We start from the raw sequence: 23,544 nt of genomic DNA, 5'->3' as shown, positions 1-23,544 counted from the left end.
GTTTTGACGAAATCACAATTAATCCCAAAGGGTCCCCTCTTCTTGGGAGAAAAACAGCAAAAAAATGCAAATAGCAAATATTAATGCTGTTCAATTCTTGTACGATTTGATTCTTTGTTTTAAAATAAAAGGCCCCAAATCTCAATAAATGTTGTATTGGATTTTTTACAAAGTGTTTCCATATTTTCTTGTTCTGTTCCATTTCAATGATATAATTGATAATTCTCATTTACTGTAACACAATCATTGTTACCCAAAAAGCCATATAGAATCAGCATAATAGTTTATCGGGAAACACGGATTGGCATAAATTTTTTCACGGCAATCCACATTGCCGTCGTTATTCATCACAAGCTCCTAATCACATTAATTTATTGATGGAATAATAGTCATTACAGTCATTAAACAATTAACAGAAGAAACGTCTGATTTCCCCATAATTCATAAAACAAGAAAAAAATAACACTAATAACAAAATTCAATAGATAAAATATGTCTGTTTCTGCCAGCTGATAAAAATGCGAATTGAAAACAAAACAGATGATAGGGATTGAGTTCTCACTAATACCATCATACTGACTCGATCCCGATTCGTTTTTCGTTCGGTTATTCAGAGTCGGGGTCGGACCTGACCCAGGTTTAAAACCGAAAACGACATAAGCGTAAGCATTCTACCAAAGGTTTGATCAATTTCCTTTTTTTGTTTTTTTTTCACAGTACAATCAAAGCATTTCTCTCCCACGAAGTTCTTTTTTTTTTAATTCTCACACTACTACAGCACGGAGCCGTTTTCTCATCATGCAACATGCTTCACCAATACACAGCACGAAGCTCGTCTCCAATTCTTATCCAAACTGTGAAGCCATCCAACAGTAGCACCTACGAAGCCACCCTCGACCATGAATGTTGATTCTTACACAAACACTACACATGCCATACAACATGCATCTCTCTTTTCTTTTATCTGCAATGCAGCTCCACGGCACTGATCATAATCTCCTTTACAGTACATCCATATTCAGCAACAGAACAGTATCCGCACACACTGCAAAACCTCAGGCATCCGACTCGTTTTTTTTCATCCATCTTGGAGGGACGCCACTTTTCAAAATGGCCGCCATTCATTTAGTTTTTTTTAAATAATTTATTATCTCCACGAATTTTACACAATTCAAACACTCGATACATTTTTATTCCATCTGACTTATTTCACTAGAGTTTTCGAAGCATTTCAACATATTTTCTCGTTTAAATTCACTCACCGATTTTTATTCCCGTCGCCATTGTAACGATCGTCTTCACAGCACTATACACAGCGAACCGGTCGATCTCGCGTCCGTCTCTTATGCTACGTTTAGACAAGGCAAGTGAATTGAGCAAGTCGCTTGAATCGAACGCGAACTGAACGTGTAAACACCTTCCTTCAAATCACTTGAACGAAAAGAAAGTTGAACATGTTCAACTTTTGGCAAGTCAATTGAATTCAACTGAGTTGGTCAATTCACTTGCCCTGTCAAAACGTAGCATTAACTGCCTGCTTGTTGCATTCGGCAAACCAACGAGCCAGGTAAGCTTCTAACATTCACTCATACTTACCCGTGTGTTCACCAATGTACTACGCATACTGTTGACACCAAGGGGGACGACACAAGCCAATTCACAAAAAAATACCCATTCATCGGTTTTTAGATAATATTTGTTCCAAACATTACTTTCAGTGTCTTAGATAAGAATACACTGTAACTGAAAACTATCCAAAATCAAGATAAAAAGTGCTCAAATTTAAGTACTTTCCCAACACTTTGATTTTGGATACATTTTTGTTTTGGTTGATGGGTGTTTTTAACTTAATTTCAAAGTTTATCCCCAATACTCACCAGTGAGTTATTTTATCTATACGAAAGTATCCAAAATTAAGTTTTGGAACAGTACTTGATTTTGGCTGAAAATTCACTTAGCCATATTGAACGACGTTCAATTTGATGCTCAAGGTTTGTTCTGAATTTTATAAAATCAAATTAAAGTTGCCTAAAATGGAACAAAATGGAAATTGCTTCGCAACGGGTGAGTGATTTACAATTGGTTCCTTATCAATAAAGATAATAATTATTTATTTTGCGTACAGTTTTAGGACGAAATGATAATTTTATCGGCAATCACCGAGAGGGACGGCATTTATATGGTTTTCTGAAACCCACAAAAAAGCTATTCGATTTTGCCACACATCCCACAAGGTATGTAAATAAAAAATTATCAAAACTAAATTCTGCATGTAAATAGAGATAATGAATAGAGGCGAGGCGTTATCTAACCTCAACATATATTGTCATCTGTTTTCAGTGGCGTAGCCCAATTAACTTTGATGATGTTTTTAATGTTTAATTTGCCTATTTTTCTTCTTATTTTTTACAGATCCAAAGCTTTCGTTTCAAGGTATTAAATTCTGATAGCAGCGGACATGGCACTCTTCCTGCGGAATCATTGAAAATCACTAACATTATTATTGACATTATTTGATTTCCTTGTTTTTTAACATTCTTGATAACAGTCAAAATAAATATAAACATAAGCATATTTCTGAATTTTGATAAAAACAAACGAAACAAATCACAGCAAACTATTCGCCTAAATTTTACTACGGTGGAAAACCGGGAATACCCGTTTTTCAGTACTTTTCACTCAGAGTCGACTCTTTGGCAAAAGTAAAAATCATCCAACCAAAGATTTTGCAAAATAACTCAAAATTGAGTTATTGCAGAAAAACTCAATTTTGAGTGGTTGCACTTTGCTGTCAAGTTGAGTGAAAAAGACTCAATTTTGAGTAGTTTCGTTTCGCCGTGTATCATGAGTTGGCTTGCCTTTCATGAGATTAGAAATACTTGGATACGGATATTTCGGGATATTTCCGTGTGGCATATTGTCAAGATGCTGTCCGAATGATGGTCAAAAAGGAGATGGTAAAGACAAAATGACAAGCAAACATATATATAGTATCCTTGGTTTTGTTTTGTTATTATTCTACACAATACCTTTACAGATTTTTGCAATTTTTGCCAAACAAGTTATCGAGGTTATATGCATCATCGTCACCGATGTCCTCGCTCCTGATCAATATTATGATATTCCTAGATGATCCGGCCCCTGTGCCATTTCCGACCATTGATCGGGGAGAGCTTGATGAACACTGTTTATTCGCATAGCTGTGTATTTAAAACAATTTGAATGCATCGTGCGGATGATGGTGAATGATGGATGATGATCTATTGAGAAGATTGTGAATAAATGTACTTGAAAATGTATCATGCCGTAAATTTAACGAATGGTACAGAAACCGAAGCAAGAACGAAATGGTCTGCATCCCTCTCGGGTGTTCCTGTCCTTGTTCCTGTATCGGTTATTCCTGCACAGTTGGTTGGATGCATTGAAGATTCTTGTTTGTTTTTGTGTATCTCTTTTGTATCATTTCACCCAGAGACGATGGTATTATATAGAGACACGCGGAGAGAATAAAAGCAATTCTGGCTTCACGGCCAACAGACAAAAAAATTATGTGCGATCGGCAACATAAAAATTTGTGAGAACTTCAAGTGACTCTCTGTGTGAGCAGTTATTTCGTTTGCTCCAACTACATATTTTCTCTTCTTTAGCACCATTTCCTTATATTCAACAATAAATATGATTAAATACCATATATAAATTTGCTATGAGAACTCTGAAAACAACTTCATTTACTAAACTTTTCAAACTTTTTTATAATTTCTATTATGTTGATTACAATACCTATCTTGCATTTAGTACCGATTGGTAATGTTTGTTTACTTTGCTCGTTTGGTACCGCGTTTGACGGTTCGTTTGGTACTTTCGGCTTCACTGTTTGCGGGTCTCTATATATAAACAACGTCTCTGATTTCACCATTATTTCATGCCCTGTCAAACTCAGTTGTCTTTAAACGTCTCATGAAAAGGCCTTTTGCCAAAATTGACATATGCTTGGATGGGAAAGATTAAAAGATATTTTAGTTATTGCGATTCTCTTCTAAAATTAGCAGACTGGCTCACCGGTTACGCGCCGGGTCCCATGCGCCGAGTTGTGCGCCATGCAAAAAGTAAATAAACCAATGTCAAACCGATGCGAGCTTTCGGTGAGCTTTTCCACATTCGCTTCTAAGGTATGCAACATATTGTCGTCCCTTTACGGAAAGAATATTCTTTATTGGAATTGTTCGAGTTTTAGTAGTTTTTTGCTTTTCTTTCGCCTCCGTTGAGTTTGGTATATTGTTTAAGTGGATCTAAGTGGTGCAATTGTGTTTAATTTGTTATGTAATATTCTAAACTTGAGTTGTGAAGTACCACAATATGATAAAATACCTTAGCGGCGCACAACTAAGCGAGGCAGAGGTGAATGAGCAAAATGCTATAATATCTCGAGAATCACAATACTAGATAAAGATTGTCGCTGTCGTCGCTGTCCGGAACATCTTTTGCTGGCGAGGATAGGGGAGCTAAATGTCAAAGAAGGAAAATCCATACGATTTGACAGGTATGTACCACACATGTTTCGGACAGCAGAACAAAGGGAACAGTAGCGACAATCTTTATCTAGTAACTAAAATATCTTTTGAAAGATTAGAAACAGATATCAATTGATATTCTTTAAAGAATAGATTCTAGATTGCTTTGAGAATAGGTCGTATGTGCAAAAGAGAGATTCTCTTTGTTCACGCTCTCTTTCGCTAATAGATCGGCAAGTTTAGCATTTTCTGCTACATTTTCACTTTAGCACGCTAGACAAAGTTATTGTCTTTAGATATCTGCCAAAAAATCCAACATAAATTTGTGTATAGCTTTGTGATAATCGAAAGAGAATGTAACCGAAGAGAGGCTCTCTTTTGCACATACGACCTATTCTCAAAGCACTCTAGAGATGATGATAATGCACGCTTAGATGAATTTGATAGGATATTTGAAAATCAGAAATAGTTTGATGTGTTTTTTGTGATTTTTTATATAAAAGCGGAAGTGTCGTGCCCCTTGTGTAATTCCTCCGGAAATTTCTTCAGTAAAGGCTCCGTCAGACGTTGCAAGCAAATCACTCGTGCGAGCGAATGATTTTTGAGAGCACTCGCAATTGCAGTCACACGTACCAGTTTTTTACTTTAAGCAAATGACAGATTTACTCGCATGCAAATATAAACAAAAACGAAAAACTTGTTTTTCGGCCACAAAATCTAATTTCATTCCTATTTTTGCAGTGCAACACTGCCACCTGAAAACGTTTTCACTTTTGCGAGCGAAATATTTGCTAGTGCTGCACTAGCAAGCGCAATTTCGTTTCTGCGAGTTGAAAATTTCTAACGCTTAGCAGTCACACATTGCAAGCGAGCGTTTGCTTACGAGTTGTCATTGGTTTGCATGCAATCACTTTCAGTGTAGTCAGACAGCCAAATTTTTGACAGTTGTCACTTTCTGCGAGCAAAATGCTCGTTGCGAGTGATTTGCTTGCAACGTCTGAGGGCACCTTAACTCCTCAGGAATATCCTTCAGAAATTTCTCCAGAAAATTCCTCCGGAATTCATCCTGAAATTCCTATAGGAATTCCTTCTTAAGTTTCTCCAAGAATTCCTTCTGCAAATCCTCCAGCAATTCCTCCGGAAGTTCCTTCAGAAATTTCTCCAGAAGTTTCTTCAGCAAATCCTTTGGGTGTTCCAATAGGAATTCTTCGGGAAATTTCGTCTGGATGTTTTTCAAGTTTTTCACGGTAAATTTTGAATCCTTACAGGGTATTCTTTAAACATAAATTTGGAAGTATTCCACATGGAAATTCAATTAAAAAATCCGGTGGAATTTTAACCAGACTCAGTATAAAATCCAAGGGAAACTCGTTATACACTATCTCGTGAAAATTTTATAGAATATTCTCTTGAATTCTATCAATTTGAATGTTAAAAAAATAAACATTATTCCACAGGTTTCAAAATTTCTCGCTGATAATCATAATTTTTATATTGAAGACATTTGAAGACATATTTAAACGACTTTGAAGACATTTGAAAATATTCTCTGGCATCCCTGTTGCATTCAATTCAAATATTGTACTTCCAGTTGAAAACCGAAGTGAGCTCTCGCGACAATCGAGTTTTCTCCCGTTTCCTTTTGTCGCAACTACGCATGGAGCACGGCGGTGGCATAGATGCGCACTTGTCGCGATGCAGTTGCGACATCAGGAAATAAGGAAAAACTCAATCGTCGCGAGAGCTCACTTCGGTTTTCAACCAAAGCACAATATTATAGCACTCAAAAGTATAGACACTATTGTCGGCGTAGCACCAAGTTAGAATTCGGAAGTCGGGACTTCCGAACCGAACTTTTATCTGTCAAACTAATTGATGCGTTGTTTAGCGCATCTTTAGGCGAATCCAGCGCACTACTTCTGAAGTTGGGAAAGTTGCCTGTATCTGGAGAAAAATCCAACTTCGGTATAAAAAGCGGTTTAAATTTATTCCGGATAAACAATATAGGTTCCATAGACGAGCGCAGGAACGGTTGGCTAATTTCGATTAAGTGTGTTTTTCCACTTTTTCACAGTGTACCACGCGAATTTGACGTCACACGCTCCGTTGCATGGATTGCAATCGTGACGTCATGCTCGTTTGGCTACACTAACTGACAGTTCGTTTGGCTACACTCGCCTTCGCCTCAGCTCGTCTATGGAACCTATAGTGTCTATACTCAAAAGTACTGTTGAGAGGGTTTGTTATTAGTAAAACTGGCTGCACTGATGTGAGTTTATTAGACAGAAGTAGATAATTTGGTTGGGAAGAAAGGTCGTTTCTGGGCGCGAATTGAATACCGAATTGTAAGTTAATTAGAAAATAAGATTGTACATATATAGAGAATAATAAATTTGATTTCAGCATTGAAGCTGCTTACCATGAAAGCTGCTAAAAATATTTGGTTGGTCGCACTCAAAATCACAATTCCCAACAAGTACCAAGATTCCCTTCTTACTCTTAAAATGAAATGTAGAAAATGTAGAAATCCCAACTTTTTTTGCTCTGTGATACTACAAGCGTTGAGTTTTGCTACTTTTTATTCATACAACCCAATATTTTAAGTGTGTAGGTTGGCACTTTTTAAAAACGAATTCGACATAAGTTTATGACCACTTTTCTACGTTGTTGTCACATTGTGCCTCTGTCGACTCGGTGCGGATGAATTATGCCCAAATGGCCCAAATCGAAGGAGAGAACAAAAAAAAATGTTTACAAACTTCATTTTCCGCGCGCAATTTTTCCTGTTTTCATTCGCAACTTGCGAGCACGAAAGCCAAGCAACTCCACTCTTTTGCATCTTGCACTGATTCTGATTCTTCAAGCAATTCGTGTACGTGTTTCGTCTTCGTCCTCCAGCGGCGGATGGTGCTCTGCGGTTGTGAAGCGAACAAGTTTCGGACGATCACAACGCAAGTTCGGCCGAAAAAAAAACTCAGAAAAAAAGCTGACGATCAGGACGCAAAGTAGTTTGATTCCTGTGACATTAATTCCGAAAATTCGTTTTTAATAAAGTGCTTATTATAAAGACTGACTATTTTTTATATCAATTCGTCTAAGTGATATATTTTCGAATATATTTAGCAAAAAGGACAAAAATGGCTGTAAGTACCTACACTTGAAATTAGATTTAGGATTCATGGAGCAGATTAATTAATTTTGAATTCCATTCGGCGCGCCAAAGTTGGCGTGCGAAGATTCCCGAATGTCGGTGGACAGCGAGCTGTCAAACTTGTCACCGTGCAAGCCAGTCGCAAACACAAACAACAACAAAACGACATCATCAGCAACTTATCCATTGTTGTCGACGGTGCTTTCAACGGATGAGCGTCGTTTCGTCGTCAAAAAGGAAGAGCCGACCTCACCGAGTCAGAACCAGAAGCAGCAGGTGGAGTGCCCCAGATTCAGCTGGGCCGAAATAGTCGAAAAAGAGGAGCAGGAGAAGAACAGTCCGAAGAGTTCGGTAATTTTGATAATTCGGTGCATAGGAAGTTGCATATTCTATTGTTTCGGTGTTCTTTATAGCCACTGGTAAAGGAGGAAGATTCGAGTGCGGTCAGCACAACGACATCAACGTCGGATCTGGTAAAGTGCGACACCAAAATGTCCATGGAAGATAGTAACAGTAATACCAGTCTGCGATCCACGGGGTCCAATCGGCAGATAGAAATTGATATTCTCGGTAAGTTTTGGGACTGAGTGGCCTTTGAGGTTAGACTTGCACAATAGGACAGGGGTTCATACACATACTTAAATACAACTAATATTAGATACAGCCAACGTGGAAAAGTACGAAAAGCTGGTGCGCGATGACAAAATAAAATCTCCGTTCAAGCGGCGCCTCTCTGGTGGTGGAGAGGACGATGATACCAACAGAGACGACGGTCATGCCAAGTTTGTCGATGCGGAGCCTGGTTTCGACCAGCAGTACAAAAAGACCAAGATCAGCGAGAACGATCACGGTCGGGCGCGCTTCCGGAGGGAGAGTTCTTCCAGTTCGGCAGATAGCGGCAGCCAGAGCAGCCGGAAACCGATCGAGTACGAAAAGGACTTATCGATTCTGGAGCGCCGACAGAAGCAAATTGATTATGGCAAGAATACGCTCGGATATGAAAACTACATCAAGCAGGTGTCGAGGTGAGTTCTAAGTGGCGTTCTGGATGCAAATTAGTAATGAAAAAAAAATTTGCTTTATAGGGACAAACGCACGAAGGAACACCCGAAGACGCCACCAAAGCACGTCAAGTATAGCCGCCGTGCTTGGGACGGACTAGTCAAAGTGTGGCGCAAGAAGCTACACTGTTTCGACCCTGATGCAAAGTGAGAACTATTTTTCTTGGATCATCATCATTTTGCAGTTTACAAAAATTTAAAAATTAAAAACTGATAACTGTTTTTTTAGACAAGACACCTTTGATAATGAGCCAACTTTTCTGCAGGAGTGAAATTTGTAATTCTGCTGTAGCCTGGTCCCAAACTCGTAATAAACCGCAGATGAATCGTTCAGAGGCAGTCTTACCTTCATGCAGTGAATAGTTCAAGAGTATTAGGTAAGTGTGTTGAATAGTTACAATTACCTATCCTTTGGAATCGATAAAAAAAACATGCATTCGAATTGTACCGTACAAGCTGATACCGATTCGATTCTGATTATATTGTTAGTAATTTAATGGATATGTCTACGTGCGTGGAATTCGTAGTGTAGGACAACTCTGTTTAAGTTGATTAAATAAAAAAAATATTTGTATGTTAATCTATACTAAGAGGAACTTCGCTTCACTTTATTCCGTACTACTGCCCTTCAACAATGATAAAATTTCATCTAGTTTTTTGTTCTGGCGCAATTCCAGCGCTTCTAATTTAGCATTGATTTTGTCCTCAAGCGCGGAAAACTTTTGGTCCATATACTGCCTCACGACGGTTTCCATGAACGGTGGATATTTGGAATATTGTGTGCTCGTTGTGCCCCCCGGATCATCATCTTCAGCGGGTGGTCGACCAGTAGAGTCGCGTCTGTCACGAGACGTCGCCGATCCATCGACGGCCATTGTTGAAATGTTGTTATTCATTATGTATCGGGACATCTCCTGTGAGATGAGATTGTTCTGCGCCACAGAATCCAGCACGAATTCCTTACATCGAGCCGCTTTCTCCGACAGGGTACAATCCTTTATTCGCGTTTCAATCCTAGCTCGATTCAGAGTGCTGTCGCTGGCGAACATCCCCAGGGGATTGGAATTTTTCTCCAGCACTAAATGCATTCCGTACAGGCAAAGTGGTTCCTTGGCAGTTGTGATATATCTGATGATGAATTCAGCGGTTCCGCAAACTTCAAATTGAATATCGAACCGGTACAGTTCGGATCCTTCATCGAATATTAACTGACCGTGATGGGTTTGGTGGTACTCGGGAGGTTTGCCCACGAAGGATTCCACCCTACGGCATTCGGCCAGGACGGCCAGTCGCGTAACCTGATATATCGGATTCACACTAAGGGTTTGTTCGCAGTATTCGGTTTTCTCGTCGGGCTCCAGCACTACACAAGCTTCAGGATTAAGAAGATTCTCCTGAGGAATACTGGCAAGGTATGTAACACGATTGATTTAGTAATTTTAGCAATAATGCACGGCTACCATTAGATATTTACCTTTCAGATGTTTCATTTGTCTGGATGTTGTACGACACCTGGCGGGTCACTTCGCCTTCGGTGGCTATCCAATTGAATTTAGATCTAAACGGTGTCTTGCTCATTTTAGAACAGACAACACTGTTTACTAACGTTTGAACAAAAATCTATTTTTTTCAATACCTATACCATACAGGATCGCGTAAAATTGAATAAAGAAAATTACAAATTACTTACAATAATAACTAATTATAAGCTATTTTTATATTATTATTTATATTCACATCAAATTTCAGTCAGCATTTAAATAAAACTCCTAAAACTCGAGTTCTCAAGTCACGACCCAAGACGCGAAGGAGAAGTGGGAAAGGAGAAAAGTAATGAATGACGAAAAATCATTATTTTGATGATTTTCCTTATCAATCATTATAGGCCTTTCTGGATGACAACTATACACGGATAAACTTAGAAACTCATTAATGAGTAAAAAAGTACTCATTCTGAGTTCATATCACACCAAATTTTTTTCGCCGAAAATCAGCATAATTTTGCTGAATTTTGCCGAGCTGAATGCCCAGCAATCATTTCAGCAAAAACAAATTACTGAAAATTTCAGCGAGTTCAGCTGTCATTTATTTTGACAACTATTTACTGAATAATCAGCAAATTCAGAAAGTTTGCTGAAATGTCAGTAGATTTGGCCTTTGCAGGAATAGACAGTAACAAACTGATTTAATTCAGCAAAATACATTTATTTATTTATCATCAGACTAAGGCCGGAGTGGCCTGTGCTGCACATAAAAGACTTCTCCATTCAGCTCGGTTCATAGCTGCTCTTCGCCAACCACGCAGTCTGCGGAGGGTCCGCAAGTCGTCCTCCACCTGATCGATCCACCTTGCCCGCTGTGCACCTCGCCTTCTTGTTCCCGTCGGATCGTTGTCGAGAACCATTTTCACCGGATTACTGTCCGACATTCTAGCTACGTGCCCAGCCCACCGCAGTCTTCCGATTTTCGCGGTGTGAGCGATGGATGGTTCTCCCAACAGCTGATGCAACTCGTGGTTCATTCGCCTCCTCCACGTACCGTCCGCCATCTGCAACCCACCATAGATGGTACGCAACACTTTCCTTTCGAAAACTCCTAGTGCGCGTTGGTCCTCCACGAGCATCGTCCAGGTCTCGTGTCCGTAGAGAACTACCGGTCTTATAAGCGTTTTGTAGATAGTCAGTTTGGTACGGCGGCGAACTCTATTCGATCGGAGCGTCTTGCGGAGTCCAAAGTACGTACGATTTCCAGCCACTATGCGTCTCTAATTTCTCTGCTGGTATCGTTATCGGCGGTCACCAGTGAGCCCAAGTACACGAATTCTTCAACCACCTCGATTTCGTCACCACCGATAGAAACTCGTGGTGGGTGGCTCACATTAACCTCTCTTGAGCCTCTTCCTATCATGTACTTCGTCTTCGATGTGTTGATGACTAGTCCTATCCGTTTAGCTTTGCTTTTCAGTTTAATGTAGGCTTTCTCCATCCTCTCAAAATTACGTGCCATAATATCTATGTCGTCTGCGAAATCAAATAACTGGACGGGCTTCGTGGAAATCGTATCATTCGTGTCAATCCCTGCCCTTCGTATAACTCCCTCCAAAGCGATGTTGAATAGCAGACACGAAAGACCATCACCTTGCCGTAATCCTCTACGGGTTTCGAAGGGGCTCGAGAATGCCCCTGAAACTCGAACTACGCACATCACCCGATCCATCGTCGCCTTGATCAACCGTATCAGTTTATCCGGAAATCCGTTTTCGTGCATTAGCTGCAATAGCTGGTCCCGATCGATTGTATCATATGCGGCTTTGAAGTCGATGAATAGATGATGTGTGGGCACGTTGTATTCGCGGCATTTCTGCAATACCAGACGTCCGGCGAACACCAGATCTGTGGTAGAGCGTTCACCCATAAATCCCCCCTGGTACTGCCCCGCGGAATCTCTTGCGATTGGTGTTAGTCGACGGCATAATATTTGGGAGAGTATCTTGTAGACGGCGCTCAGCAATGTGATTGCGCAGAACTTGCTACAATCCAGCTTATCGCCATTTTCGTAAATGGGACACACGTCACCTTCCATCCAATCCTACGGCAGAACCTTATCCTCCCAAACCTTGGTAATTACCCAGTGCAGCGCTCTGGCCAGTGCTTCACCACCGTGTTTAAACAGCTCTCCTGGTAGTTGGTCAACTCCAGGGGCTTTGTTGTTTTCAGCCGGCCGATCTCCTCCTGGATTTCCTGGAGATTCGGAGCCGGAAGTCGCATGTCCTGCGCGCGTGCTCCTAGGTACATTACCATACCGCCACCGTTGTCTGCCATATCGCCATTCAGGTGCTCTTCGTAGTGCTGCCGCCACCTTTGGATCACCTCACGCTCGTTCGTAAGAAGGTTCCCGTTTATGTCCTTACACATATCGGGCTGTGGCACGTGGCCCTTACGTGAACGGTTCAGCTTCTCATAGAACTTTCGTGCGTTATTAGCGCGGTACAGTTCCTCCGTCTCTTCACGGTCTCGATCTTCCTGCTGGTGCTTTTCTTCCGGAAAATCGAGTTTTATCTGTTCCGCGCCCGTTTGTATCGTGCCTCGTTCGCCCTCGTGCGGTGTTGCAGCAATCTCGCCCATGCTGCATTCTTCTCCTCAACTAACTGCTCACATTCGCCGTCATACCAGTCGTTTCTCTGATCCGGAGCCACCGTGCCTAGTGCAGCGGTTGCGGTGCTTCAATGGCGGATCGAATATCTCTCCAGCCATCTTCAAGAGATGCTGCGCCTAGCTGCTCTTCCGTTGGGAGTGCCACTTCCAGCTGCTGCGCGTAGTCTTGGGCTAGTCTACCGTCTTGTAGCCGCTCAATGTTAAGCCGCGGCGGACGACTCCGACGCGTGTTGATCACCGTCGAGAGTTTTGAGCGCAGACATACTGCGACGAGGTAGTGGTCGGATTCAATATTCGCACTGCGGTAAGTGCGTACGTTCGTGATGTCGGAGAAGAATTTACCGTCGATTAGAACGTGGTCGATTTGGTTTTCCGTTACTTGATTAGGTGATTTCCATGTGGCCTTGTGGATATTCTTGCGGTGGAAGAAAGTGCTTCGGACTACCATACCGCAGGAGGCTGCAAAGTTTATGCATCGTTGGCCGTTGGCGTTCGATACGGTATGCAGACTATCCGGTCCGATGACCGGTCTATACATTTCCTTCCTTCCTACCTGAGCGTTCATGTCACCGATGACGGTTTTGACGTCCCGCAGTGGGCATCCATCGTATGTCCAGCTGTGCATAGAACGCTTCTTTCTCGTCGTCGGATCTCCCTTCGTGTGGGCAGTGCACGTTGATGATGCTATAGTTGAAGAAACGGCCTTTTATCCTCAGCTTGCGCATCCTTGCGTTGATTGGCTGCCACCCAATCACGCGTTGGCGCATCTTTCCCAGCACTATGAAGCCGGTTCCCAGCTCGTTGGTGGTGCCACAGCTTTGGTAGAAGGTAGCCGCTCGATGCCCGCTTTTCCACACTTTCTGTCCTGTCCAGCAGATTTCCTGCAGCGCTACGACATCGAAGTTGCGGGGATGTATTTCATCGTAGATTATCCTGTCGCAACCTGCGAAGCCTAGCGACTTGCAGTTCCATGTTCCAAGCTTCCAATCGTGATCCTTTATTCGTCGCATAGGTCGTTGCCGATTGTATCGAGTCGTATTATCTTCTATGTCGTTCGTAATAGTTGTTTTTAAAGGCGGCTTATTGGGCCTGCGCAAACCTCCTGTCTCGTCGGAGGGCCGTCGTGTCAGGGCTGTTTAGCGTCCCACCTAACACCAGGACTTGGGCTTGTGCGCTTTGAGCGGCACACGGTCGCTTTGGCGGAGCCTACTTGCGGATACATGCAGCTTTTTATAGAGGTTTAACAGGGCCCACTGTCAAACCCCACCACATCCTAGGCAGGCGCCACAACTCGCAGATGGCCTGGGGAGGGATCGTCAAGCCCTTGGACATAGTCCCTGCTGCCCCCCAGCAAAACACATCTAAATGCTGATATCATCAGCTTTTTCGATCTAGGTGCAAAAATTATTACCCAACTGCTATTTTCAATTTTAGTACATTTATTAACAAAAGAATGAAATTAACATTCGAAAAACAATATAATAAGCATAGATATCTGCTTTTTTTAGTTTTCTATGATTGAAAGTGCCCGAAATACTGTACGTCCTTTTTGATTGAATTGGCTGAAAAAAGGAATAATATTTCGTAGGATTATGCTGGTTAATTTCATTTTATTTAGTTAACATCTAAACAGATAACACTGAATCAACAATTTGACGCCACAATGCACGGTTCGAGGCCGCATCTCTCCATCCTCGGATACGCCCCACGCTCGCCAAGTCGTTCTGCACCTGGTCTGCCCATCTCGCTCGCTGCGCTCCACGCCGTCTCGTACCTGCCGGATCGGAAGCGAACAGCATCTTTGCAGGGTTGCTGTCCGGCATTCTTGCAACATGTCCTGCCCATCGTACCCTTCCGGCTTTAGCTACCTTCTGGATACTGGGTTCGCCGTAGAGTTGGGCGAGCTCATGGTTTATTCTTCGCCGCCACACACCGTCTTCTTGCACACCGCTAAAGATGGTCCTAAGCACCCGTCGAATACTCCGAGTGCTTGCAAGTCCTCCTCGAGCATTGTCCATGTTTCATGTCCGTAGAGGACAACCGGTCTTATTAACGTCTTGTACATGACACATTTGGTGCGGTGGCGAATCTTTTTCGACCGCAGTTTCTTCTGGAGCCCGTAGTAGGCCCGACTTCCACAGATGATGCGCCTTCGTATTTCACGACTAACGTTGTTGTCAGCCGTTAGCAAGGATCCGAGGTAGACGAATTCCTCGACCACCTCGAAGGTATCCCCGTCTATCGTAACACTGCTTCCCAGGCAGGCCCTGTCGCGCTCGGTTCCGCCCACAAGCATGTACTTTGTCTTTGACGCATTCACCACCCGAATAAAAAATACAGTAGAATAACAATACAATTTATTGTAACACTACTATTAATAACATTAAATTGGCGATAGATTATATTGTAAATGAAACCATAGAAATATATTTGAATGCATTGTTATGAACCATTTATTCAAATGTAAATGAAGTTTTCGCAATAGAATATACGGGTTGTTAAGTATCGTAACTATACAAAATCTGAGATTTTTCCATACATTTTTTTCGTCACACAATAGAGTGTATGGTTAATATATTGTTGAAATATCCGAACAAATCTGTTCAAAATACAATGGATTGTATTGTATTGGTATAGTAAAACAATACGATTTTTGATTGCTCAGTTGTGACAGCTTTACTGTTCAATAATGCAATTTAAAGGGAAAAAATGCATAATTGGCGCTATGAGGCAAATATTGTTAAATAGTTTATATGCAATGTAATGGAACATTTCAAAAGTTATCAATGTATGAATCTTATGTACGAAAACGTTTCAAAAACAAATGCAAGTATTGTTACATTAGAGAAATATGTTGATGTATTGTATCCTCAGTGTTGATACAATCTGTGCAACCCTCAATAAACAATGTATCCTATTGTATACCGTACATGGTATGGTAATTCAATTGTTTACACTATTGAACCAATAGTACATTTTTATCCGGGCACCAGTCCAACTTTTGTTGCTTCACGTTTCAGGCGGGTGTACAGTTCTGCCACCTTTGCAAATGTTCGGCCGACAATGTCCATGTCATCCGCGAAGCAAATAAATTGACTGGATCTGTTGAAAATCGTACCCCGGCTGTTACACCCGGCTCTCCGCATGACACCTTCTAGCGCAATGTTGAACAACAGGCACGAAAGTCCATCACCTTGTCTTAGTCCCCGGCGCGATTCGAACGATTCGAACGTTGCTTTGATCAGTCTGGTAAGCTTCCCAGGGAAGCTGTTCTCGTCCATAATTTTCCATAGCTCTACGCGGTCTATACTGTCGTATGCCGCCTTGAAATCAACGAACAGATGATGCGTTGGGACCTGGTATTCACGGCATTTTTGAAGGATTTGCCGTACAGTAAAGATCTGGTCCGTTGTCGAGCGGCCGTCAACGAAGCCGGCTTGATAACTTCCCACAAACTCGTTCACTAATGGTGACAGACGACGGAAGATGATCTGGGATATCACTTTGTAGGCGGCATTAAGGATGGTGATCGCTCGAAAGTTCTCACACTCCAGTTTGTCGCCTTTCTTGTAGATGGGGCATATAACCCCTTCCTTTCACTCCTCCGGTAGCTGGTCGGTTTCCCAGATTCTGACTATCAGTTTGTGCAGGCAAGTGGCCAGCTTTTCCGGGCCCATCTTGATGAGCTCAGCTCCGAAACCATCCTTACCAGCGGCTTTGTTGGTCTTTAGCTGTTGAATGGCATCCTTAACTTCCCTCAAGGTGGGGGCTGGTTGGCTTCCATCGTCCGCTGAACTGACGTAGTCATCTCCTCCGCTGCCTTGACTTTCACTGCCTGTACTCTCAGCGCCATTCAGATGTTCCTTGTAGTGCTGCTTCCACCTTTCGATCACCACACGTTCGTCCGTCAAGATGCTCCCATCCTTATCCCGGCACATTTCGGCTCGCGGCACGAAGCCTTTGCGGGATGCGTTGAGCTTCTGGTAGAACTTGCGTGTTTCTTGAGAACGGCACAGCTGTTCCATCTCCTCGCACTCCGCTTCTTCCAGGCGGCGTTTCTTCTCCTGAAAAAGGCGGGTCTGCTGTCTCCGCTTCCGTCTATGTTCCACGTTCTGCCGGGTACCTTGCTGCAGTGCGACCGCCCGCGCTGCGTACTTCTCCTCCAGAATCTGTCTGCACTCTTCGTCGAACCAATCGTTCCGTCGACTTCGTCCCACACACCCGCCGTTGTTCTCCGCTGCGTCGTTAATGGCTGCTTTGACTGTATTCCAGCAGTCCTCAAGGGGGCTTCACTTCTCGAGCTCACCCTCTTCCGGCAACGCTGCCTCGAGATGCCGCGCGTATGCAGTGGCAACATCAGGTTGCTACGGCGGCGGCCGTCGGTACCGAACATTGTTAATGAAGAATAGTTTTGGGCGCAGATAGTGGTCAGAGTCGATATTAGCGCCATGATATGTCCTGACGTCGATAATGTCGGAGAAGTGCCGTCCATCAATCAGAACGTGGTCGATTTGTGATTCTGTCTGCAGTGGTGATCTCCAGGTGTACCGATACGGAAGGCTGTGTTGGAAGTAGGTGCTGCGAATGGCCATATTCTTGGAGGCAGCGAAATCAATTATTCGTAGGCCGTTTTCGTTCGTCAGCCGGTGAGCGCTGAACTTTCCAATAGTCGGTCTAAACTCCTCCTCTTGGCCAACCTGAGCGTTCAAATCTCCTATGATGATTTTGACGTCGTGTCTTGGGCAGCTGTCGTACTCACGTTCCAGCTGCGCGTAGAATGCGTCCTTATCATCATCAGTGCTTCCGGAGTGTGGGCTATGGACGTTGATTATGCTGAAGTTGAAGAACCGGCCTTTGATCCTCAACCTGCACATTCTTTCATTGATCGGCCACCACCCGATCACGCGCCTTTGCATATCGCCCATCACTATGAAAGCTGTTCCTAGCTCGAGTGTTGCCGCAGCTCTGGTAGATGGTATGATTACCTCTAAACGTTCGCACCATTGATCCCTTCCAACAAACCTCTTGCAGCGCTACGATGCCGAATCCACGGTCCTTGAGCACATCGGCGAGTATGCGTGTGCTCCTGATGAAGTTGAGAGATTTGCAGCTCCACGAACCGAGTTTCCAATTGCTAGTCCCTGTTTGTTGCAGTAGTCTTCGCCGATGGTTCCGGTCCGTACTCTCTTGTTGATTGTTCGTTGCTTATGATTTTTAAAGGCTGACTTGCAGGGCCTGACACCAAACCCCCTATATTTCCGGAGGACCATTCCTCCTTATTTCCGGTGGACCATGGTGCATAGTTTCACTTAGAGTCCCTCGCTGGCACTCGGACGATGATCAGCCGCCCCTAACATGGAGAACAGACGCTGTTGTGAGCCGATCCTGACATGGAGAACAGACGCTCAATAAGATTTGCACCTCCGGAGAGGAGCAAACCCCCCCTTCCCTGTCAGCATACGACCATAGTTCCCACCGGGGTTGGTTAAGTTTTATGTAAATATAAACATACGATATCATTGATTTAATAGATCAAATATACTACTAAAAATCCACACATATTTATTGGCAAAAATCCATAGATTTAACTTATGATGTATATCAGCGCACACATAACCATTCTCCAAGCGAGCTACTAATAAAATATATATCCAAATAAATTTTATGTGGTCTCGAATTGGGTCCTAAAGCCCTACCTCGTTTATGGTTGCAAACGGTAGTGCATCGGTCAAGAATACTTGAACCGATGTTATAAAAAATCTGGTAAAAGTCTAAATCAGTAAAAATAATATTTTTATGTTTAATACATTTTGAGGCAAATATTGGCCTGTGCAACATTGCAGAACGAATCAACCATCAGCCCAAAACGTCAGGCCCATATATTTACTGTCAAATGTTGAGTCAAGTGCCCTGCGGTGTTTTGCTAGTGCGTTTGAATCCTTACGTCAAACAAGACCGAAAATGTCGAGGAAGCATTTTTCATCTATTTTCAAATTTCAAATTAAACAATGTTCCTTACAATTTTTGAGTCAAAAGAAAAACTGACGCGTTCAGGATGATTAACTTCATTGTTCCCTGAAATAAAATCGAATATCGGTTCTTCATTTTAGGACCCAATTAACAATTATTTAATTTATGTGTGGTTCTATATCGATTATATTAGGATGGAGCTATTGCAAAAAATTATAACGGCGACACATATATCTTATATGTATAGATATTTTTGGCAGTGTACTTACAGGAATCATGTTGTATTGAGCGGAATCGAATGTTGGATTTCATGGTTCTAAATAAAAACGCTCTGGTTCGAAACTAAAAATGACTGCTTGTCTCTGAACAATGAAACTGTCAAGTCGATGAGAAATGCTGAACGATCAGTCGTCTAGAGAAGGATGCTGATTTTCAGTGGAGACGAATCAAATTACTGACTTTCGGTAAGCTACCAAATTACTGATAGATTTTCACTTGATCTAAAAACCGATGAAAAGTATGGGTATTTTTTTGTGAATTAGGGTCTCGCCGACATTTCTCATCAACACGAACGCAGGTTCGTGGTTGCAAACAATCCCATTTGATTTTGCCGTGACAGCTGCTCGTGGTTGCAAACAAACCGAGTAAAAGTGTGAGTGAAACGTGCGTATATACGTACACGATCGCTGAAAGCCTAATTGGCTTGTGTCGTCCCCCTTGTATTTTTCGCTATGATGCAAATATTGTTATATAATTTATATGCAATGCAAAGAAACGTTTCAAAAGTTATCAATGTATGAATCTTATGTACGAAAACGTTTAAAAAACAATTGCAAGTATTGTTACATTAGAGAAATATGTTGATGTATTGTATCCTCAGTGTTGATACAATCTGTGCAACCATTAAGAAACAATGTATCCTATTGTATACCGTACATTGTATGGTAATTTAATTGTTAACACTATTGAATCAATAGTACATTTTTATCCGGGCTGTACACTGACAAAAATCCAATCATATCCATTATGTGTGGCACACATAAATTTTGACTATAGCATTTCCCACATAACGGCTATGTGAATTCGCATAGCATATATGTGGAAACACACATAACCGTTATTAACTAATAACCTTTATGTGGATTCTCCTATAGCGGGTGGTTATTAACGCACACATAAATTTTATTTGGAAATTTCTTTAGATTTTTGCCAATAAAAATGTGTGGATTTTTATTAGTGTACGAAAAGTCTTGATATTTCTTGATATCAAGAATATTCGAGAAATCTTTTTTTTTTTTAATTACCGTTTATTTGAGGCTCAAGCGCTCGAAGGCATAACGGAGCCGAAAGTCAGTTGAAATTTTATTACAATTTCAGCTTTTGCTTCTTATGCTCGTATGTTAGTGTTGGGGAGCCGAAAAACTCGCGGCTTGGTCGAGGTTAAGGAGTACATACAAAAAAAAAATAATTGGATGGGATAGGGCCTTGGGCTTATATTGGTGTCCGTAAGTAACGTTGGTGCAGTCTTTCCATGATGATTGGTGTGGTGCAGAACAGGGACAAACTGTAATGATACAAGCAAAACGTTTCTACCGAGCGGTAGGGCAGCAGGGACTATGTCCAAGGGCTTGACGATCCCTCCCCAGGCCATCTGCGAGTTGTGGCGCCTGCCTAGGATGTGGTGGGGTTTGACAGTGGGCCCTGTTAAACCTCTATAAAAAGCTGCATGTATCCGCAAGTAGGCCCCACCAAAGCGACCGTGTGCCGCTCAAAGCGCACAAGCCCAAGTCCTGGTGTTAGGTGGGACGCTAAACAGCCCTGACACGACGGCCCTCCGACGAGACAGGAGGTTTGCGCAGGCCCAATAAGCCGCCTTTAAAAACAACTATTACGAACGACATAGAAGATAATACGACTCGATACAATCGGCAACGACCTAGGCGACGAATAAAGGATCACGATTGGAAGCTTGGAACATGGAACTGCAAGTCGCTAGGCTTCGCAGGTTGCGATAGGATAATCTACGATGAATTACATCCCCGCAACTTCGATGTCGTAGCGCTACAGGAAATCTGCTGGACAGGACAGAAAGTGTGGAAAAGCGGGCATCGAGCGGCTACCTTCTACCAAAGCTGTGGCTCCACCAACGAGCTGGGAACCGGCTTCATAGTGCTGGGAAAGATGCGTCAACGCATGATTGAGTGGCAGCCAATCAACGCAAGGATGTGTAAGCTGAGGATGAAAGGCCGTTCCTTCAACTATAGCATCATCAACGTGCACTGCCCACACGAAGTGAGATCCGACGATGAGAAAGAAGCGTTCTATGCGCAGCTGGAGCAGACATACGATGGATGCCCACTGCGGGACGTCAAAATCGTCATCGGTGACATGACCGCTCAGGTAGGCAGGGAGGAAATGTATACACCGGTCAGCGGACTGGATAGTCGGCATGGCGTATCGAACGGCAGGGGTCGACGATGCATGGACTTTGCAGCCTCCCGGGGAATGGTAGTCCGAAGCACGTTGTTGCCCCGTAAGGAGATGCACAAGGCCACATGGAAATCACCTAATCAAGTAACGGAAAACCAAATCGACCACGTTCTAATGGACGGCAAATTCTTCTCAGACATCACGAACGTCCGCACTTACTGCAGTGCGAATATTGAATCCGACCACTACCTCGTCGCAGTATGTCTGCGCTCAAAACTCTCGACGGTGATCAACACGCGTCGGAGTCGTTCGCCGCGGCTTAACATTGGGCGGCTACAAGACGGTAGACTAGCCCAAGACTACGCGCAGCAGCTGGAAGTGGCACTCCCAACGGAAGAGCAGCTAGGCGCAGCATCTCTTGAAGATGGCTGGAGAGATATTCGATCCGCCATTGGAAGCACCGCAACCGCTGCACTAGGCACGGTGGCTCCGGATCAGAGAAACGACTGGTATGACGGCGAATGTGAGCAGTTAGTTGAGGAGAAGAATGCAGCATGGGCGAGATTGCTGCAACACGAACGAGGGCGAACGAGGCACGATACAAACGGGCGCGGAACAGACAAAACTCGATTTTCCGGAAAAAGCGCCAGCAGGAAGATCGAGACCGTGAAGAGACGGAGGAACTGTATCGCGCTAATAACGCACGAAAGTTCTATGAGAAGTTGAACCGTTCACGTAAGCGCCACGTGCCACAGCCCGATATGTGTAAGGACATAAACGGGAACCTTCTTACGAACGAGCGTGAGGTGATCCAAAGGTGGCGGCAGCACTACGAAGAGCACCTGAATGGCGATATGGCAGACAACGGTGGCGGTATGGTAATGTACCTAGGAGCACGCGCGCAGCACATGCGACTTCCGGCTCCGAATCTCCAGGAAATCCAGGAGGAGATCGGCCGGCTGAAAAACAACAAAGCCCCTGGAGTTGACCAACTACCAGGAGAGCTGTTTAAACACGGTGGTGAAGCACTGGCTAGAGCGCTGCACTGGGTGAATACCAAGGTTTGGGAGGATGAGGTTCTGCCGCAGGAGTGGATGGAAGGTGTCGTGTGTCCCATCTACAAAAAGGGCGATAAGCTGGATTGTAGCAACTACCGGGCAATCACATTGCTGAACGCCGCCTACAAGGTACTCTCCCAAATTTTATGCCGTCGACTAACACCAATTGCAAGAGAGTTCGTGGGGCAGTACCAGGCGGGATTTATGGGTGAACGCTCTACCACAGACCAGGTGTTCGCCATACGTCAGGTATTGCAGAAATGCCGCGAATACAACGTGCCCACACATCATCTATTTATCGACTTCAAAGCCGCATATGATACAATCGATCGGGACCAGCTATGGCAGCTAATACACGAAAACGGATTTCCGGATAAACTGATAAGGTTAATCAAGGCGACGATGAATCGGGTAATGTGCGTAGTTCGAGTTTCAGGGATTGACACGAGCATTCTCGAGTCTCTTCGACGTAGAGGGCTACGGCAAGGTGATGGTCTTTCGTGTCTGCTATTGAACATCGCTTTGGAGGAGTAGTACGAAGGGCAGGGATTGACACGAGTGGTACGATTTTCATGAAGTCCGTCCAGTTATTTGGTTTCGCCGACGACATTGATATCATGGCACGTAACTTTGAGAGGATGGAGGAAGCCTACATCAGACTGAAAAGCGAAGCTAAACGGATTGGACTAGTCATCAACACGTCGAAGACGAAGTACATGATAGGAAGAGGCTCAAGAGAGGTCAATGTGAGCCACCCACCACGAGTTTCTATCGGTGGTAACGAAATCGAGGTGGTTGAAGAATTCGTGTACTTGGGCTCACTGGTGACCGCCGATAACGATACCAGCAGAGAAATTCGGAGACGCATAGTGGCTGGAAATCGTACGTACTTTGGACTCCGCAAGACGCTTCGATCGAATAGAGTTCGCCGCCGTACCAAACTGACTATCTACAAAACGCTTATAAGACTTGTAGTTCTCTACGGACACGAGACCTGGACGATGCTCGTGGATGACCAACGAACTGGGAGTTTTCGAAAGGAAAGTGTTGCGTACCATCTATGGTGGGTTGCAGATGGCGGACGGTACGTGGAGGAGGCGAATGAACCACGAGTTGCATCAGCTGTTGGGAGAACCATCCATCGTTCACACCGCGAAAATCGAAAGACTGCGGTGGGCCGGGCACGTAGCCAGAATGTCGGACAGTAAT

General features: G+C 43.4%; 2 protein-coding genes across 2 annotated transcripts; one reads left to right on the top strand and one right to left on the bottom strand.

Moving 5' to 3' along the window:
- The first annotated feature begins 7,302 nt into the window (after positions 1-7,302).
- On the top strand, positions 7,303-8,886 carry LOC134203504 (histone RNA hairpin-binding protein-like). The gene is made up of 5 exons (XM_062678366.1): positions 7,303-7,654; positions 7,735-8,013; positions 8,076-8,232; positions 8,321-8,687; positions 8,748-8,886. Exons 1-5 carry the CDS (start codon positions 7,649-7,651, stop codon positions 8,872-8,874), a joined length of 936 nt encoding a protein of 311 aa, XP_062534350.1. The 5' UTR covers positions 7,303-7,648; the 3' UTR covers positions 8,875-8,886.
- Positions 8,887-8,970: 84 nt separating this feature from the next.
- LOC134203505 (uncharacterized) lies at positions 8,971-10,580 on the bottom strand. Its single transcript, XM_062678367.1, has 3 exons — positions 10,461-10,580; positions 10,198-10,359; positions 8,971-10,127 (listed from the first exon to the last, which is right to left on the bottom strand). The coding sequence occupies exons 2-3, from the start codon at positions 10,299-10,301 to the stop codon at positions 9,332-9,334; spliced, it is 900 nt and encodes a 299-aa protein (XP_062534351.1). The 5' UTR covers positions 10,302-10,359; positions 10,461-10,580; the 3' UTR covers positions 8,971-9,331.
- Between the last annotated feature and the right edge of the window lie 12,964 nt (positions 10,581-23,544).

Source organism: Armigeres subalbatus, unplaced genomic scaffold (genome assembly GCF_024139115.2).
Source record: "Armigeres subalbatus isolate Guangzhou_Male unplaced genomic scaffold, GZ_Asu_2 Contig1893, whole genome shotgun sequence".
NCBI classification, from domain to species: domain Eukaryota; kingdom Metazoa; phylum Arthropoda; class Insecta; order Diptera; family Culicidae; genus Armigeres; species Armigeres subalbatus.
Note: the sequence above shows the minus strand (reverse complement) of the source record. Positions and strands in the feature narration are given on the sequence as shown.